This window comes from Salvelinus sp. IW2-2015, linkage group LG32 (assembly GCF_002910315.2).
Source record: "Salvelinus sp. IW2-2015 linkage group LG32, ASM291031v2, whole genome shotgun sequence".
Taxonomy (NCBI): domain Eukaryota; kingdom Metazoa; phylum Chordata; class Actinopteri; order Salmoniformes; family Salmonidae; genus Salvelinus; species Salvelinus sp. IW2-2015.
Genome location: NC_036871.1, coordinates 28474908 through 28496359, shown reverse-complemented (window position 1 = coordinate 28496359; position 21452 = coordinate 28474908). Strand labels below are relative to the sequence as shown.

The 21452-nt window shown below is 42.3% G+C and overlaps 1 protein-coding gene across 1 annotated transcript in view; it reads right to left on the bottom strand.

Moving 5' to 3' along the window:
* The window catches only part of LOC111956920 (acid-sensing ion channel 1C), an 81583-nt gene extending 63380 nt beyond the window's left edge, over positions 1 to 18203 (bottom strand). The window contains exon 1 of the mRNA XM_023977625.2: positions 17493 to 18203. Coding sequence (XP_023833393.1) covers positions 17493 to 18023 — 531 coding nt within the window. The 5' untranslated portion in view covers positions 18024 to 18203. The remainder of the gene's footprint in view (positions 1 to 17492) is intronic.
* Positions 18204 to 21452: the final 3249 nt, after the last annotated feature.

Sequence of the window (21452 nt, the reverse complement as noted above, 5' to 3'; positions counted from 1 at the left end):
CCTTTTCTCACCCCAACCCGAGGCCGCCCAACAGTAAATTAAGGTAGCTCGCTATATTGCAAGAAGTGAATGAATAACATATTTGGAGGTGCTGGAGCACAAGGACTGTCTGGGAGACACAGACACCGCAACGCTGCAAACATCCACCCGAAGGCATTTTAAAAGTTATCCTTATCCTCATAAGAGACAACTTGAGACGTCGACGGATTGGAAACATCAATCAGACCACACAAAATAATAGATTACAGATAAATGCGTTAGTGTATTTACCCACCATCTTGGCACATCGTTGGTACACTGATGCGCAAACCCAACGTTTGATAGCGATGACATTACGCAACGCCAACATGTATTCACTGACAGCCAGGCTGATTTATGTGATCAGGATTCTCGCTCCCTGCTTCAGACCTGTGAGTCAGGTTGAGCCAAACACAGATGCCTCTGAGTATTAATGAGCCTATCCATCAAACTCCACCTCAGAAGACAGCAGATCTGGGTTTAAATACTATTTGAAGTCTTTTAAATATTGTTAATGTTCGCTTTAGCCTGCCTAGAGGGCCAGATGGGAGGGATTTATTGTGTTGTGAATATTCTATTGGATCCATTGCGCCAGCCAAGCTAAATCATGCCCTGATAAAGTACTTGAAAATGCTTCAAATTGTATTTGAACCCAGGTCTGGAAGACAGCCGCTATGTGATACAATGAGTGGGCAGGGTGAGATAGGTTCACTTTAATAATTAAATAAGGGGTTAAGAAATTTACTTTGGGACGATCTACAAACGTCTCTGTTTAAATGTTTGGAGACTCATGCAATCGTTTTGCTTAATTTAAGATTGAATACTTCATAAGACCTATTAGAAAGGGCATGTACACACCCGAACGTGCGCGCACACACACACGCACACACGTACTGTACAAAACACACACACACCTTTGCTGCAGATATAAAATGCTTACTGTGGCATTACAGTAAAATGTACATGACACCAAAAATAAGTCACAGATTCACATTTGTAAAACCAGGCAGTAGGATAAATTTTAGTTTCTCTAATAATGACTACAACAGCGTCCAGGGAGAGACAATATCATTGAAGCGTTTGTACTTAATACGGCAACACATTTATATTTAGCTTTTGGCTGAAATACATCTCTGCCATCTGCCAGCATCTTTCTACTTGATACTGTTTCTTCTCCAGTGAATTCCTGCACCCAGAAACATTCCTTCACTACTTGCAGAGGACATAATTATTCCTGCTGCCCTGATATTTCTCTCCCAGACTCCTCAATATTATCGCACCAATATCTAACTCATTAACGGAAACATCTGCCGTTTCCCCAACTGCTGTAGTCATGCTGTGACATGGCTCATGCTTCCTCTCTCTCTCTCTCTGTCTCTCTCTCTCTCTCTCACATCACACACACCACACACCACCACAACACACACACAACACACAACACACACACACACCACCACACAACACACACACACACACACACACACACACACACCACACACACCACACACACACACAACACAACAAAAACATCAACCACACACAACAACACACACAACAACACACAGCACCACACACACACACACATGCGACCACACACAAATCAAATGTATTTGTCACATGCTTCGTAAACAACAGTGAAATTTTTACTTATGGGTTCTTTTCAAACAACGCAGAGATAAAGATAAAACGTGTTTTTTTTAAATAATGTGAAAATGTATGCATGCACATTTTATCACATTTTATTGGTTGCATACACATATTTAGCATATGTTATTATTGATGTCGAAGAAATGCTTGTGTGCAGTAATATCTGCCTAACAGGGAAGTAATATCTAACAATACACAAAAATACACACAAATCTAAAAGTAAAAGAATGGAATAAAGAGATATAGCAATATTAGGACAAGCAATGTCGTATTCCGGAGTGTGTGTGTATATATATATATACACACATACAGTACCAGTCAAAAGTTTGGACACACCTACTCATTCAAGGTTTTATCTTTAATTTTATTATTTTCTACATTGTAACATCAAAACTATGAAATAACACATATGGAATCATGTAGTAACCAAAAAATAAATAAATCTATATTTTATATTTTAGGTTCTTCAAAGTAGCCACCCTTTGCCTTGATGACAGCTTTGCACACTCTTGGCATTCTCTGAACCAGCTTCACCTGGAAAGCTTTTCCAACAGTCTTGAAGGACTTCCCACATATGCTTAGCACTTGTTGGCTGCTTTTCCTTTAAGCTGCGGTCCAACACATCCCAAATCATCTCAATTGGGTTGAGGTTGGGTGATTGTGGAGGCCAGGTCATCTTATGCAGCACTCCATCACTCTCCTTCTGGTCAAATAGCCTTTACGCAGCCTGGAGGTGTTTTTTTATTTATTTTTGTCCTGTGAAAAAAAAATGATATTCCCAATAAGCGCAAACCAGATGGGATAGCGTATTGCTGCAGAATGCTGTGGTAGCTATGCTGATTAAGTGTGCCTTGAATTCTAAATAAATCACTAACAGTGTCACCAACAAAGCACCCCCACACCATCACACCTCCTCCTCCGTGCTTCACGGTGGGAACCACACATGCAGAGATCATCCATTCACCTACATTGCGTCTCACAAAGATACGGCAGTTGGAACCAAAAATCTCAAATTTAGACTTATCAGACCTAAGGACAGATTTCCACTGGTCTAATATCCATTGCTCGTGTTTCTTGGCCCAAGCAAGTTTCTTCTTCTTATTGGTGTCCTTTAGTAGTGGTTTCTTTGAAGCAATTCGACCATGAAGGCCTGATTCACGCAGTCTCCTCTGAAAAGTTGATGTTGAGGTGTGTCTGTTACTTGAACTCTGTGAAATATTTATTTGGGCTCAATTTCTGAGGCTGGTAACTCTAATTAACATCCTCTGCAGCAGAGGTAATTCTGGGTCTACCTTTCCTGTGGCGGTCCTCATGAGAGCCAGTTTCATCATAGCGCTTGATGGTTTTTGCGACTGCACTTGAAGAAACATTCAAAGTTCTTGAAATGTTCCGTATTGACTGACCTTCATGTCTTAAAGTAATGATGGACTGTCATTTCTCTTTACATACAGTATTTGAGCTGTCTTGTGTACTACCCTGTATTCCACCCCTATTCCACAAATTAACTTTTAACAAGGCACAGCTTGTTAATTGAAATGCATTCCAAGTGACTACCTCATGAAGCTGATTGAGAGAATGCCAAGAGTGTGCAAAGCTGTCATCAAGGCAAAGCGTGGATACTTTGAAGTATCGCAAATATTTAATATATTTTGATTTGTTTAACACTTTTTTGGTTACTACACGATTCCAAATGTGTTATTTCATAGCTATGTCTTCACTATTATTCCACAATATAGAAAATAGTAAAAATAAAGAAAAACCCTTGAATGAGTAGGTGTGTCCAAACTTTTGACTGGTACTATATACTGTATATTCACTACATTTCAAAAGTTTGGGGTCACTTAGAAATGTACTTGTTTTTGAAAGAAAAGCACGTTTTTTGTCAGTTAAAATAACATAAAGTTGATCAGAAAAACAGTGTAGACATTGTTAATGTTGCAAATGACTACTGTATCTGGAAACAGAAGATTTTTTATGGATTATCTACATAGGCGTACAGAGGCTCATTATGAGCAACCTTTGCTCCTGTGCAAACTTCCGGCGCCGAAAAGAGATGGCCGCCTCGCTTCGCGTTCCTTGGAAAATATGCAGTATTTTGTTTTTTTACGTGTTATTTCTTACATCGGTACCACAGGTAATCTTAGGTTTCATTACATACAGTCGGGAGGAACTACTGAATATACGATTAACGTCAACTCATCATCGTTTCCTGACCAAGGAATATGACTTTCCCGAAACGGATCCAGTGTTTTGCCTTCCACCCAATACAATGGATCTGATCCCAGCCGGCGACCCTGTGCGACGCCGAAAAAGGGGAAAACGAGGCGGTCTCGTGGTCAGGCTTCGGAGACAGGCCACATCGCGCTCCACTCCTAGCAATACTACTCGCCAATGTCAGTTCTGACAATAAGGTTGATGAAATCCGAGCACGGGTAGCATTCCAGAGAGACATCAGGGATTGCAACGTGTCTGCTTCACGGAACATGGCTAACTCAAGGGACGCTAACGGAGTCGGTGCAGCCAGCTGGTTTCTTCATGCATCGCGCCGACAGAAACAAACATCTTTCCGGTAAGAAAGGGCGGCGGGGGTATGCCTTATGATTAACGAGAAGTGGTGTGATCATCATAACAACACACAGGAACTCAAGTCATTCTGTTCACCTGATCTAGAACTCCTCACAATCAAATGTCGACCGCATTATCTACCAAGGGAATTCTCTTCATCATCAATCACAGCCGTATATTCCCCCCCAAGCAGACACATCGATGGCCCTGAACGAACTTTATCTGACTCTTTGTAAACTGGAAACCACACACCCTGAGGCTGCATTCATCGTAGCTGGGGATTTTAACAAGGCTATCTAAAAACAAAACTCCCCAAATTCTATCAGCATATCGAGTGTGCTACCAGGGCTGGAAAACACACTAGACCTTGTTATACTAATTTCCGCGACGCTTATAAGGCCCTCCCCCGCCCCCCTTTCGGAAAAGCTGACCACGACTCCATTTTGTTGATTCCAGCCTACAAACAGAAACTCAAACACAAGCTCCGCGCGCTCAGGTCTGTTCAACGCTGGTCCGACCAATCTGAATCCACGCTTCAAGACTGCTTCGATCACGCGGATTGGAATATGTTCCGCATCGCGTCCAACAACAATATTGACGAATATGCTGATTCGGTGAGCGAGTTCATTAGGAAGTGCATTGACGATGTGTACCCACAGCAACGATAAAACTTGCCAACCAGAAACGTGGATGCGGATGATGTCGGATGAGCCGAACCAGCTGCTTATCCGCGAGTGTGTACCACAGGCCGATCAAAACAGTCCATTAACTTCACGCAAGTGTTATAACGTGCTTACGCACTTCGCGTGAAACTGAAAGCGCGACAACTGCTTTTAAGCTGCCGGGCTGCAGGTGATGGAATACAACTTTGTGTTTTCTCTATCAAACAGCAAATCTCATACAGAGACAAAATCGATGTGCATTCAACAGCTCAGACACAAAGGTATTGTGTCTACAGTCAATCACGGATTACAAAAAGGAAAACCAGCCCCGTCGCTGACCAGGATGTCTTGTGCCCCAGACAGGCTAAACAACTTTTTTGCCCGCTTGAGGACAATACAGTGTGCCACTGACACGGCCCCCTCACTACCAAAACCTGCGGGCTCTCCTTCACTGCAGCCGAGGTGAGTAAAACATTTAAACGTGTTAACCCTCGCAAGTGCGGTGCAGGCCAGACGGCATTCCCGCCGCGTCCTCAGAGTCATGGCGCAGACCAGGCTGGCTGGTGTGTTTACGGACATATTCAATCCAATTCCGTCATCACGCAGTCTGCTGTTCCCACAGTTAATGGAGGGCCCACCATTGTTCTCTGTTCCCAAGAATGCTAAGGTAACTGAGGTAAACGACTACCGCCCCGTAGCACTCACTTCCGTCATCATTGAAGTGCTTTGAGAGACTCGTCAGGACGCGATATCACACCTCCACCTACGGAACACCTCTAGACCCACTCCAATTTGCTTACCGACCCATAGGTCCACAGACGACGCATCGCAACCACACTGCACATCGCCTAACCATCTGGACAGAGAGGAATAACCCATGTGAGAATGCGTGTTCATCGATTACAGCTCAGCATTTAACACCATAGTACCCTCCAAACTCGTCATAAGCTCGAGAGACCCTGGGTCTCGACCACCGCCCTGTGCAACTGGGTCCTGGACTTTTCCTGACGGGCCGCCCCAGGTGGTGAGGGTAGGTAACAACATCTCCACCCGCTGATCCTCAACACTGGGGCCCCACAAGGGTGCGTTTCTGAGCCCTCTCCTGTACTCCCTGTTCACAATCACTGACTGCGTGGCCATGCACGCCTCCAACTCAATCATCAAGTTTGCGGATGACACTACATGGTAGACTTGATTACCAACAACGACGAGACGGCCTACAGGTGAGGAGGTAGAGGCGCCCTTCGGAGGTGCGTGTCATGGAAAATAACCTCACACTCAACGTCAACAAAACAAAGGAGATGATTGTGGACTCAGGAAACAGCAGAGGGAGCACCCACCTCTATCACATCGACGGGTCAGTCGAGTGGAGAAGGTGGAAGTTTTAAGTTCCTCGGTGTACACATCACGGACAAACTGAATTGGTCCACCCACACTAGACAGCGTTGTGAGAGAAGCGCGCAGCAGCGCCTCTTCAACCTCAGGAGGCTGAAGAAATTCGGCTTGTCAACCAACACTCACAAACTTCACAGATGCACAATCGAGAGCATCCTGTCGGGCTGTATCACCGCCTGGTCGGCAACTGCTCCGCCCCAACCGTAAGGCTCTCAGAGGGTATGAGGTTGCGAACGCTCACCAGGGGGCAAACTCCTGCCTCCAGGACCACTACACCACCCGATGTCACAGGAAGGCCATAAAGTCATCAAGGACAACAACCACCCAAGCACTGCTGTTCACCCGCCTATGCACATCCAGAAGGGAGGTCAGTCAGGTGCATCAAAGCAGGGACCGAGAGACTGAAAAACAGCTTCTATCTCAAGGCATCAGACTGTTAAACAGCCACCACTAACATTTAGCGGCCGTGCCAACATACTGACTCAACTCCAGCCACTTTAAAAATGGGAATTGATGGAAATTATGTAAATGTACCACTAGCCACTTTAAACAATGCCACTTAAATACATGTTTACATACCTCCTAACATTACCCACTCATATGTATATACTGTACTCTATATCATCTAACTGCATTCTTGCCCATCCTTTATGTAATCATGTACCACTAGCCACTTTAAAACTATGGCCACTTATGTTTACAACCTCTACATGTACTCATACTCTATGTATATACCGGTACTTCTTACCATCTAGCGTGCACTGCCATGCCGTTCTGTACCACCACTCATTCATATATCTTTATGTACATATTCTTTATCCCTTTACACTTGTGTGTGTGTGTAAGGTAGTAGTTGTGGAATTGTTAGGTTAGATTACTGTTGGTTATTACTGCATTGTCGGAACTAGAAGCACAAGCATTTCGCTACACTCGCATTAACATCTGCTAACCATGTGTATGTGACTAATAAAATTTGATTTGATTTGATTTGATTTGGTCCAATGGCACGTTGTGTTAGCTAATCCAAGTTTATCATTTTAAAAGGCTAAGTGATCATTAGAAAACCATTTTGCAATTATGTTTGCTCAGCTGAAAACTGTTGTCCTGATTAAAGAAGCAATAAAACGGGCCTTCTTTAGACTAGTTGAGTATCTGGAGCATCAGCATTTGTGGGTTCGATTACAGGCTCAAAATGGCCAGAAACAAAGAAATTTCTTCTGAAACTGGTCAGGCTATTCTTGTTCTGAGAAATGAAGGCTATTCCATACAAGAAATTGCCAAGAAACTGAAGATCTCGTACACCGCTGTGTACTACTACCTTCACAGAACAGCGCAAACGGGCTCTAACCAGAATAGAAAGAGGAGTGGGAGGCTATAAATATAATCAATATGTATTCTATATTATAGAAACCAGAAATGTAAGCAGTCCCACAACGTAAACAGTCTCCCATTAATCAAAGTCCCACATTCATACAATATCACACAGTCCCTAAAACTAGGCCCTGAAAGTCTCCCTCCATGTTCCTCCTAGTTTGATTTGTCCTCCGCCAGGCTCCTTTACACCTCATTTTACTTAAAGTGGCACTCCAGTCTCCTTTTCAAGTAATTTAACAGCTGATTTACTTAACAAAAGGCACATCTCAATATGTGGTCCAGGTAAGTCATGACATGGTGCAAGTAGGGGGGTCCTTTCCTCTTTTGTTCTCTATTGCTCCTCTATTGTTCCTCAAGCAACCCCTTGAATTCCCTACTCCTTGAAGTCTGCAGTTGTCTAAAAAAAAAAAATATACTTTAGTGTGTGTACTTTACTATTTATTTATACAAAAATCACTGGAGAACGTCTTTAACAAAAGGCACATCTCAATAGGTGCATTAGGTCAGACATGACAGATGGGGTGGTGTGTAGTGGTAGCGGGTCAGCTGTTTGTTCACCCACACCCGCCCGCAATTGCTAATAACCCATCGGCAACCGCCCTAATATATGTGATAAAGTGAAAATCTGAAGCTCACACCCGACCCTAACCTGGAAATATAGAAAATACGCTGTATGCTACAGTCAGAGACGGCAGAAATATTATTTGGGGCCCAATTTAGATATGCTTCTGCTTATACTTTCCAACATTTTAGTAGGCTATTTGTTAGTCAACTTGTCTATAATTAGATACATGCAGCGTCTCTTCTGTCATTACTTGTTGCAGTATAAGACTAAATAAACCCTTGCTCATCCAGAATAATGTCATAAATCGATAGAATGCTTCAATCTAGTTGACATCAGTCAAGTTCTCTGTCATCTCTGCTCTTTCGTTTAGGGACCAAGGAAAAAGTCAATAACAAAATTGTTTTTTAAACATTTCTAAAGGACATCAGTTTGACTGGTTCTAAGTAAATAGAAACCTGTGATAATGACCAAACACGTTTCTGATCAGATTTTAGTTTGGCTTGGTGCATATTTTATTGAAATACTGTCAGCTTTTATGATGCTATAAAGATAGCACTTCTACGGATGTTCTGCGCATTCACATTCTCTCAAGATGCTGAAAGAAAGAAATCATATTTCTCCACTCCTGTTCCTGAGTCAAAATGTACATTTGGTGTAGAATTTTACTGCAAGAAATTATTCATTCTGCAGAAGTTCATATTAAGGTTATGTGAGAGGAACTACAATTGGTGTCCAGATTTCATTTTCCATTTAACCCATCTGAACAGTAGGGCTAGGCAACAGTTCCCTTGACATGCCAAAAGTCAATTTGAAGAGTGTCTTGTGACTGTTGAATTTGTATGGCACCTCACAATCATCACACACAACATAGCCTGCACTGCTATCATCCTCTTTTACCACTTCACCAAATCGTTCCCAAACATGACTTTTCTTGCCCTCCCTTCTCTTTATTTTCAACTCTATATTTCGCAGCTTTTCTCTTATTGAATTAACTCTGACAATGTCCTTTTTGCCTCAGTGGATCCATGTTAACTTTTTCTGCCCGTACCCAAAACATTTGGTGATTGGCGTGTAGAATATTTGACACATGTACAGTTAGGCCCTAAAGTTTAGGCTTATGCACTAATGCCAGATAGCCTAAAAGAATGAAATAAAAACCTCAAAGTAGCCTATAGATATAAATTGCACAAGAATGATACATTCATGGATTGTTTTCTCTTATTCAATTCTTTATTCAATCTATTTATTCATTACCGTTAACTCGCCCGCCCCGATGATATAACTGCGGGTTATGAGGCAACCCACTCATCACTAGTGGTGTGCCTTTCTTTTTTTGTTCTCTATTGCCCCAATATTGTTCCTCAAGCAAGGGGAAGCTGATGACATCACATTTGACCTGTATTTATACTAGGGATATTGCTTTTCAACAGGAAAAGTTTTTTTTTAAATAGATCAAGGACTTTTTACCGTGGGTGACTCTGGGTATGTTTTGAACGTGTCCTCTAGGTCAGTGAGATGTGTTTCACACATAATTGGCCCTAATGATTGCGGGTCTGGGCTTCCAGTGCTCAATGGTAGGCTCGATGACCGCATCCGGTATACTGACAGGGTGGACAAGATCTGAAAATGAATGTAGTCCTGCTTTTCTGTGTCTTTTCGCAAAGCCTCCATGTTAAACCGATCACACTATACAGTGCATTCAGAAAGTATTCAGACCCCTTGACTTTTTCTCAATGTTGTTACATTACAGCCTTATTCTAAAATGGATTCAATTGTTATTTTTCCTTAAACAATCTTCACACAATATACCATAATGACAAAACAAAAACAGGTTGGTAGAAATATTTGATAATTTATTAAAAATAAAAAACAGAAATATCACATTTACGTAAGTATTCAGAACCTTTACTCAGTACTTCGTTGAAGCACCTTTGGCAGCGATTACAGCCTTGAGTCTTCTTGGGTATGGCACTATAAGCTTGGCACATCTGTATTTGGGGAGTTTCTCCCATTCTTCTCTGCAGTTACTCTCAAGCTCTGTCAGGTTGGATGGGTGAAGCATGGTGGTAGCAGCATCATGCTGCACAGCTATTTTCAGGTCTTTCCAGAGATATTTGATTGGGTTCAAGTCCGGGCTCTGGCTGGGCCACTCAAGGACATTCAGAGACTTGTCACGAGGCCACACCTGCGTTGTCTTGGCTGTGTGCTTAGGGTCATTGTCCTGTTGGAAGGTGAACCTTCACCCCAGTCTGAGGTCCTTAGCACTCTGGAGCAGATTTTCATCAAGGATCTCCCTGTACATTGTTCCGTTCATCATTCCCTTGATCCTGACTAGTCTCCCAGGCCCTGCCGCTGAAAAACATCCCCACAGCATGATGCTGCCACCACCATGCTTCACCGTAGGGATGGTGCCAGGTTTCCTCCAGGCGTGACGCTTGGCATTCAGGCCAAAGAGTTCAATCTTGGTTTCATCAGACCAGATAATCTTGTTTCTCATGATCTGAGAGTCCTTTAGGTGCCTTTTGGAAAACTCCAAGCGGGCTGTCATATGCCTTTTACTAAAGAGTGGCTTCCATCTGGCCACTCTACCATAAAGGCCTGATTGGTGGAGTGCTGCAGAGATTGTTGTCCTTCTGGAAGGTTCTCCCATCTCCACAGAGGAACTCTGGTGCTCTGTCAGACTTACCATTGGGTTCTTGGTCACCTCCCTAACCAATACCCTTCTCCCCCGATTGTTCAGTTTGGCCGGGCGACCAGCTCTACGAAGAGTCTTGGTGGTTCCAAATGTCTTCCATTTAAGAATGATGGAGGCCACTGTGCTCTTGGGGATCTTCCATGTTGCAGAAATGTTTTGGAACCCTTCCCCAGATTTGTGTCTCGACACATTCCTGTCTCAGAACTCTACTGACAATTCCTTCGACCTCATGGCTTGGTTTTTGCTCTGACATGCACTGTCCACTGTGAGACCTTTTATTGACAGGTGTGTGCCTTTCCAAATCATGTCCAATCAATTGAATTTCCGCCTCCAATCAAGTTGTAGAAACATCTCAAGGACGATCAATGGAAACAGGATGCACCTGAACTCAATTTCGAGTCTCATAACAAAGGGTCTGAATATTTAGGTAAATAAGGTTTTTACATTTTTATTTGTAATAAATTAGCTAAAATTTCTAAAAACCTGTTTTTGCTTTGTCATTCCGGGGTATTGTGTGTAGATTGATGAGGAAAGACATTAATTTAATCCATTTTAGAGTAAGGCTGTAACGTAACAAGATCTTGCAAAAGGGAAGGGGTCTGAATACTTTCCCTATGCACTGCATGATTGTGTGCATGTAGATATGGTTGTCCTTGATCAATAGAACCATTGGACGTCTTTCAGTGATGTTCCTATCAGCGGATTCATTGCTAGATATACTGAACAAAAATATAGACGCAACATGCAACAATTTCAAAGATTTTACTGAATTACAGTGCTTATAAGGAAATCAGTCAATTGAAATAAATTCATTAGGCGCTAATCTATGGCTTTCACATGACTGGGAATACAGATATGCCTCTGTTGGTCACAGATACCTTTGAAAAAAGGTAGAGGTGTGGATCAGAAAACCAGGCAGATTCTGGTATGATCACCATTTGTGTTGTGCAGCACAACACATCTCCATTGCATAGAGTTGATCAGGCTGTTGATTGTGGCCTGTGGAATATTGTCCCACTCCGCTTCAGTGGCTGTGTGAAGTTGCTGGATATTGGTGGGAACTGAAACGCGCTGTCGTACAAGTCAATCCAGAGCATCCGAAGCATGCTCAATGGGTCAAATATCTGGTGAGTATACAAGCTGTGGAAGAACTGGGACATTTTCAGCTTCCAGGAATTGTATACAGATCCTTGCGATATGAGTCTGTATGCATTATCATGCTGAAACATGAGGTGATGGAGAAGGGTGAATGGCACAACAATGTGCCTCAGGATCCCGTCACGGATCCCGTCTGTGCATTCAAATTGCCATCGATAAAATGGAATTATGTTTGTTTTCCATAGCTCATGCCTGCCCACACCATAACCCCACCGCCACCAAGGAGCACTGTTCACAACGTTGACATCAGCAGGCCGGTTGGACGTAGTGCCAAATTCTAAAACGATGTCAGAGGCTGCTTATGGTAGAGAAATTAATATTCAATTCTCTGGCAACAGCTCTGGTGGACAATCCTACAGCCAATTGCATGCTCCCTCAAAACCTGAAAGATCTGTGGCATTGTGTTGTGTGACAAAACTGCACATTTTAGAGTGGCCTTTTATTGTCCCCTGCACGAGGTGCACAGGTGTAATGATTATGCTGTTTAATCAGATACTTGATATACCACACCTGTCAAGTGGATGGATTATCTTGGCGAAAGAGAAATATTCACTTACTGAGATGTAAACACAGTTGTACACATAATTTGAGAGAAATAACATTTTCGTAAATATGTAACATTTCTGGGATATTTTATTTCAGCTCTTGAAACATGGGACCAGCACTACATGTTGCGTTTATGTTTTTGTTCAATGTACAGTACCAGTCAAACGTTTGGATACACTTACTCATTCAAGGGTTTTTCTTTATTTTTACTATTTTCTACATTATAGAGTAATAGTGAAGACATCACAACTATGAAATAACACATGTGGAATCATGTAGTAACCAAAAAGTTTTAAACAAATTTAAATATATTTTATATTTGAGATTCTTCAAAGTAGCCTTTGCCTTGATGACAGCTTTGCACACTCTTGGCATTCTCTCAACCAGCTTCATGAGGTAGTCACCTGGAATGCATCTCAATTAACAGGTATGCCTTGTTAAATATTAATTTGCAGAATTTCTTTCCTTCTTAATGCCTTTGTGCCAATCAGATGTGTTGTGACGAGGTAGGGGTGGTATACAGAATATAGCCCTATTTGGTAAAAGACTAAATCCATAGCATGGCAAGAACAGCTCAAATAAGCAAAGAGAAACAACAGTCCATCATTACCTTAAGACATGAAGGTCAGTCAATGTGGAAGATTTCAATAACTTTTCAAGTTTCTTCAAGTGCAGTCGCAAAAACCATCAAGCGCTATGATGAAATTGGCTCTCATGAGGACCACCACAGGAAAGGAAGACCCAGAGTTTCCTTGCTGCAGAGGAGAAGTTCATTAGAGTTACCAGCCTCAGAAATTGCAGCCCAAATAAATGCTTCATAGAGTTCAAGTAACAGACACATCTCAACATCAACTGTTCAGAGGAGACTGTATGAATCAGGCCTTCATGGTCAAATTACTGCAGAGAAACCACTACTAAATGGCACCAATAAGAAGAAGAGACTTGCTTAGACCAAGAAACACGAACAATGGACAATAGACCGGTGGAAATATGTCCTTTGGTCTGATGAGTCCAAATTTAAGATTTTTGAGTGTCTTTGTGAGACGCGGAGTAGGTGAACTGATGATCTCCCCGTGTGTGGTTCCCACCGTGAAGCATGGAGGAGGAGGTGTGATGGTGTGGGGGTGCTTTGCTGGTGACAATGTCTGATTTATTTAGAATTCAAGGCACACAGAACCAGCATGGCTACCACAGCATTCTGCGGCAATACGCCATCCAATCTGGTTTGCACTTAGTTGGACTATCATTTGTTTTTCAACAGGACAATTATCCAACACACCTCCTGGCTGTGTAAGGGCTATTTGACCAAGAAGGAGAGTGATGGAGTGCTGCATAAGATGACCTGGCCTCCACAATCACCCGACCTCAACCCAATTGAGATGGTTTGGGATGAGATGGACCGCAGAGTGAAGGGAAGCAGCCTACAAGTGCTCAGCATATGTGGGAACTCCTTCAAGACTGCTGGAAAAGCATTCCAGGGGAAGCTGGTAGAGAGAATGCCAAGAGTGTGCAAAGCTGTCATCAAAGCAAAGGGTGGCTACCTTGAAGAATCTCAAATATAAAATATATTTTGATTTGTTTAACACTTTTTTAATTAGTTTTGATGTCTTCACTATTATTCTACAATGTAGAAAATAGTAAAAAAAAAAAAAAAAAAAACTTGAATGAGTAGGTGTCCAAACTTTTGAATGGTACTGTATATCAATCAATCAATCAATCAATATCTTTATTGTCCCAATTGGGAAATTTGCTGTGCAGTCACGTTTATACAATAAAAACAATATTAAAAAAGTGACAACCATACAACAGATATGCACATAAGATAGATAATGAGCTCGGTTTCAGTCTTAAAATCGTATGGGCCTAAAAGGTGACATGTGGGGTGGTGATTCCTGCTCTGGCCTCATCGTGCATTGTCCATTCACAATGAATGCCGGAACCTTGTGTTACACTTAGAGCAGACAAATAAACAGGGAGTTGAAACTTCCTGATTCTACCAGTGAAATGCGCTTGTTCTAGGTTGGGTTGAGGAGATTTTTAATGTTATGACAAAACATAATGTTGTTAATATAATAATGACTGAATACAGTGGCAGAGCTAAGATGAATTGTCCCTTTAACCTTAGCTCCATGATGCACTTTAGAGGAGTCATCTGAATTCAATCACCTCTTACTGTATCTCCTCACTACTGTCAGATCATCAGGTAGAGGAGAGGAGGAGGAGGAGGAAGAGGAGGAGGAGAGGAGGAGAAGGAGAAGATGAGAAAGGAGTAGAAGAGGATGGGAAGGATGAGAAGGAGGAGAAGGTGAGATGAGATAGAGGAGAGGAGGAAAAGTGAGTAGGAGAGGAGATGGAGGAGAAAGAGGAGTAGGTGGAGAGGAGAAGGAAGAGGGAGGAGGAGAGGAAGAGAAGGAGGAAGGAGAGAAGGAGAGAAGGAGGAAGGAGGAGGAGGAGGAGGAGGAGGAGGAGGAGGAGGAGGAGGAGGAGAGGGAGGAGGAGGAGGAGGAGGAGGAGGAGGAGGAGGAGGATTCATGCAGCCAGAAAACTAGGCTGAGACAGAGAGAGGAGATCTTCATAAATCTTTAATCAGGCTCCTCTATACTTAGGCCTTCTCAGCTTCTCCAATTTCGGACATTTAGATGAAATCTGCTCTTCATATTGTGAGGACGTGATAAGCCAAGGTCAGCACACTGACTAACCACAGACACATAAAAACCTGCTTCTTCTGGCCCCTCTATATGCCTCAGTTAGCTTAGTACTGTAAGTGAAGTATTTATCTCACTTCATTTAGCTCAACAGCAAACAGCATTATAGTTATTTTTAGAGTTCTGGAAGTGAAAAGAATAATGCTCCCTTACAATACCTACAAAACCACATTTTTAATTGTCTATCTAATGGACTTACTATACACGGATTCAAATACTTGCCTATTATTTCTATGTGAATGGTGACAATGCATGGAACACTAGAGTAGTCTGTGTCGGCACGCGTTTAACAGTGGGGCATAATTTTTCAATTTAGACCTTTGTCTCCCCACACAGAACCTTAATGGCCACGGTGAGGCGTCTATGTAATTATGATAAGTCATTTGCCTCTCAGTTTCACTTCTGCTGCTGTACAAAGACACTGCGCTGCATGACAAACTCCTCCTGGTTCTAGGCTTTCATCACTCAAATCAATGGCCCATTTCATCGAAATACAATCCTTCCCCTGTTTCCGCAGCAGGACGATTAAGTTCCATTCAAATTCTGCTGACATGATTTTATCTCCTCTGCAGGGGGTTGTGGGCAAAGAAAAAAACTGAACCAGACAGAAATAACAGGTGAAATGTTGGAGAAAATAAATGTTCCTCAGCTTACTGTAAATCAAAATGCTGTGTTTTAAAAGACTTGTGAACATAAATTGTACCTGAAATGTTTTAAGTTCCGAAGATACAGTAGTTTAAATATCTGAGTGCTTGTCTTAGTTACTGCTGACAAAGCCTTCGAGATGATTAGAAGATTTCCATGGGCTTTTTCAAAAGAATAACAGTGATATATTGAAACCTCTACTGTACTGGAAATCAGCATATGTTTGCTTCATAATGCATGATGAATTGGCTCAGAAGAGATTTGGTCTGGCCATCTGACACCTTAACAGTTTACATTTCAGAGCAGATACAATTTTAGAAATAGCTAGTATTCCCAACTGCTAAGAAAAAATGACCCTTGTTAATAAAATGAGGGGCAAAAACTTGTGGCAACTGTTTAAGAAAGTGGTTTGGCATTGCACCATATAGGGATTGGCATCACACTGTAGGAACTGGCATTGCCTACTAGGGATAGATACAAATCCTGCCTTATATTCACGCCTGAGACAGAAAAATTCACACTTTGTCTTGTACCTGAATTTGAATCACCCCAGAGCTGCGTACAAAATTGCTTTAATCAACATGCCAGGATTGCTTTCCAACAATGCCAAATGCTTAGTCCTAATGAGCAGCTTGTGAATTTTAATAATCTACTCCACAATTTGAAAAGGAAGACATATTTAACATATTTGTTAACATATTTTGAATGTTTAAGTCATATTTACCCCAAAGGGTATTACTATACTGTAAAATACGTAGTCTGCATCTACTGAGCTCCTTTCCTTTCTTTATTCTTATATTTTCTTATTGTTGAAGCATTATTGAGAGGGAACCCACAAGTAAACATTTCGTTGCTGTGCGAGAATAAACTTGAACTTGAACTTAAGGTGTGGTGGGCATCTCTTCTCATGACCGCCTTGGACACAGCTGGAATGACGTAGAACAAAATTAATCTTGGCCACAATAAATCTCCTAATTTAAATCTCCTGACATTCATAAACATCATTCATAAACATAAATGAAATTATAATTAAACTCACCATCTGGTATATCTTCAAAACCATCTCTTGAAGCAACAAACTACTTGAATTACTACAATTAAACAAAAAGACCCCCTACAGACTTTAAAAGTGCCAACACAATTATATTACCTTATATTCAAATTTATTCATAACTTAAACAAGAGACAGGATCCTCTTTCAAAAAATTAATTACAATCCATCGCCTGGGTGCTTAGGCTCGGTAAGGCTTTAATTCTTCAACTCATTGACAGCATCTGTCTGGTTTTAATATATTTCATAACTGAGTGTACCCAATTAGATCCCTGATTTAGATATATTATAACATTGTTGGAAATGTTATGTAGCTCTTTCTATCTGGAATTCTGGAGACTCGGAAAGATCAATAGACCTCTGTGGATCAGTGCTTACTACTTTACTCTGACAGATCCCCTTCAGTTGAAGCCGCTGATACCCATAGACTGCCTCTGAGACTGCCCCATTCTCCATCCATTCTTACCGTTGTAAAGTTCTCCGGACCGCACTCCCTCCCTCTGTATTTGCAGTCGAGCAGCATCTCGTCTATGTTGTGACTCGTCCGCTGCACAAACTCCAGCATGTTGAATGTCTTGCTGGGGAAGAACTTACTGTTGTCTGTGGGCTTCCCCAGTGCAGCCAGGAAGTCATCAAAGTCTCCCTGCTCCACGCCGAGCATCCCGGCCATCCAGAACAGGTCGTTCCTCGTCATCTGGGACTTACGGAAGCTGTTATAGTTACAGAGAGTAATGGCTGGGAAGGGCATGACAGGGCTGTCCATCTCGTCCAGGATGGTGACGTGGGGGTACTGGTAGTACAGCATCACCATTCCTGCCACCTGGTAGAGGAAGGAAGACAGGGAGCTGGTGAACGCGACGGACCAGAGAAGACGCCGAATGGTCACCCCACCGGGAAGGAAGATGTGGCTGAGGCCGTGGAGGGTGCAGTTGGCCCCGAACACCGTGATGTCAGAGGGCCCCCGGGGCTGCTCTTCTTCCTCTGTAGGGGAACCCATCCTCCTAAATCAAGTAGCGAATTTGATTTGATTTTTGATTTGAATGTAGGAGTTCCTTCACAACCACAATGTCTGCTCTGTTGGCCTGTGAAAGCTCTAAAAGACAGTTCCATTCAACCACAACTTCTGCTACTGTACACAAACTCCTGGTGCTCCTGTGAAGCTCAGAGAGACCGTTGGTGGCAGGGAGGTTGTCCAAAAGTAAAAGGGGCGAAGGCAATAGAACCAGGAAGGGTCCAGTTTCCCCAGCACCCAAGGGAGAACAAGGGGTGGGTTATCATCAGAAGCAGGAAAGGAGAAATGGATTGCTGAATCAGCCAATCCTTTGCGAGATCTTAGAGGGCACATTGAAGAGCAGGAGATAGAGTTTCATTAGGATATGAGACATAGGGCTGGGTGGGGCAGAGGGTTCAATCAGAGACACAGACACCACAGCAATGACGCACATTGAATTGAATTATAGGAGATACGGGACTAGAAATTCACAGCCGGCACATATAAGAAAGTGCTATATGCCTAGAAGAAACGTAAAGAAACATCTTTGGATCTCAATGTTCTCTGCATGATGTGGCTACAAGGTCATGATCAGCATGGACTTTTAATGTTATTGAATAGACAGACACTGGAATTCATATTTTCACTGGCAGCATAACGGTACTATGCTACAGAATAGAGGAGAAGTTAGGTATCAATATTTGTATAAATGTATCATTAAAATATTTTTAGATTTTTTGCGTCTTCAATGATTTTAACAAGTCATCTGTCTGGCCTGAGTCATCTAGCAAACCAGTTCTATCCAATGACTTTAAGGCTGTTCCACAATCTAATGAAAAAACATGTCTGCATCGCCTGTATGCTTCTCCAAAACCAAAACGTCAACTAGAGGGAGCTGGACTCTTAACTTTGCTCAGCAGTTTACAGTGTGTCTTATTCTGCAGTCTCCCTACAACATACATAATTAATTAACCTCCCTCCCTGCTACAGACAAAGGTAAGGTATAATGGGGACTAGGCCGATGTGATGCAAGCCTGGCCAAGGCCATTATCATAGGCATCTGTTCCCATTCAAAATCATGCTAGGGCAGATTTTCAGGTTAAAGAAATGTCTAGGTTACTGAGGAGCTCTATCAAATTGTTTATGAGCTTTATGTTTTACCAAACATAACTATATATAGACATGTTCAATCTTTATTATTATTATTATAATGTTTATATTGTAATTCAGTGTGATGTAGATCATAGGTGGGCAAGAGAATTTGGTCAAAGAGCTAGGTGAACTCTATCGAATATACTCTTGTATTTGAAGAGCTAATGTTTGAGTTGGTTTTACAGCCACTGTGGTGAAGTGAATTTCCTGTGGAGAATTTCAACAGTGGGAAAGGGCTTAGAATAATCTCTGTTCCCTTTGTCCCAACGCAGGGAACAGACAGGACTGTGTAGGAGGGTGGCTGTGAACACTATCTTTACAATAGTCAGAAAATAAATCCCATTCCACCTTGGGCTGGCAGCACAGACCATAGAGTTTGTATGAAAAGTGGTTGTAACTGAATTAAGGTTTAGGTGAGGGTTATCAGGGTTCCAATCACAACGCTGTTGTGAACCCATAAATTATAGTATATGATTTTGGGTGACATGTTTACATTGAGTTGCTCTTATACCTATGTAATAACGCTGTAAATACTCTAGTAAAAACATATCAGTGAAGATGGCCTATAAAACAGTAAGTACAATGAACAAAAATATAAACGCAACATGTTGGTCACATGTTTCATTGGTTGAAATAAAAGATCCCAGACATGTTCCATATGCACAAAAAGCTAATTTCTCTCAAATGTTGTGCACAAATCTGTTTACATCCCTTTTAGTGAGCATTTCTATCCACCTGACAGGTGTGGCACATGAAGAAGCTGATTAAACAGCATGATCATTACACAGGCGTACCTTGTTCTGGGGACAATAAAAGGTCACTTTAAAATGTGCAGTTTTGTCACAGAGCAATGCCACAGAAGTCACAAGTTATGAGGGATCGTGCAATTGGCATAATGACTGCAGGAATGTCCACCAGAGCTCTTGCCAGAGAATGCAAAATTCATTTCTCTACAAACATTGTTTTAGAGAATTTGGTAGTACGTCCAACCGGGCACATAACCGCAGACCATGTGTAACCACGCCAGCCCAGGACCTCCACATCCAGCTTCTTCACCTTTGGGATCACCTGAGGCCAGCCACCCGTATAGCTGATGAAACTCTGGGTTTGCACAACCAAATAATTTCTGCACAAACTGTCAGAAACAGTCTCAGGGAAGCTCATCTGAGTGCTTGTTGTCCTCACAAGGGTCTTGACCTTACTGCAGTTTGGCGTCATAACCAACTTCAGTGGGCAAATGTTCACTTTTGATGGCCACTGGCATGCTGGAGAAGTGTGCCCTTCACGGATGAATCCTGGTTTCAACTGTACCGGGCAGATGGAAGACAGCGTGTATGGCGTCCTGTGGGCGAGCAGTTTGCTGATGTCAACGTTGTGAACAGAGTGCCACATGGTGGCGGTGGGGTTATGGTATGGGCAGGCAATGAACACAATTGCATTTTATCGATGGTAATTTGCATGTACAGAGTTACCGTGACGAGATCCTGAGGCCCATTGTCGTGCCATTCATCAGCCATAAACACTTCATGTTTCAGCATGATAATGCACGGCTCCATGTCGCAAGGACCTGCACACAATTCCTGGAAGCTGAAAATGTCCCAGTTCTTCCATGGCCTGCATACTCACCAGACATGTCACACATTGAGAATTTTTTGGCATGCTCTGGATCGACATGTACCACAGCATGTTCCAGTTCCTATGAATTTCCAGCAACTTCCCACAGCCATTGAAGAGGGGTGGGACAACAATGAACAGGCCACAATCAACAGCCTGATCAATTCTATGCGAAGGAGATGTGTCACGCTACATGAGGCCAGTGGTGGTCACACCAGATACTGACTGGTTTTCTGATCCACGCCCCTACCTTTTTTTAAAAGTTATCTTTGACCGACAAGTGCATATCTGTATTTCCAGTTACAGTTGAAGTCGGAAGTTTACACCTTAGCCAAATACATTTAACCCCAGTAAAAATTCCCTGTTTTAAGTCAGTTAGGATCTCCACTTTATTTTAAGAATGTGAAATGTCAGAATAATAGTAGAGAGAATTATTTATTTCAGCTTTAATTTCTTTCATCACATTCCCAGTGGGTCAGAAGTTTACATACACTCAATTAGTATTTGGTAGCATTGCCTTTAACTTGGGTCAAACGTTTCGGGTAGCCTTCCACAAGCTTCCCACAATAAGTTGGGTGAATTCTGTCCCATTCCTCCTGACAGAGCTGGTGTAACTGAGTCAGATTTGTAGGCCTCCTTGCTCGCACACGCTTTTTCAGTTCTGCAAAC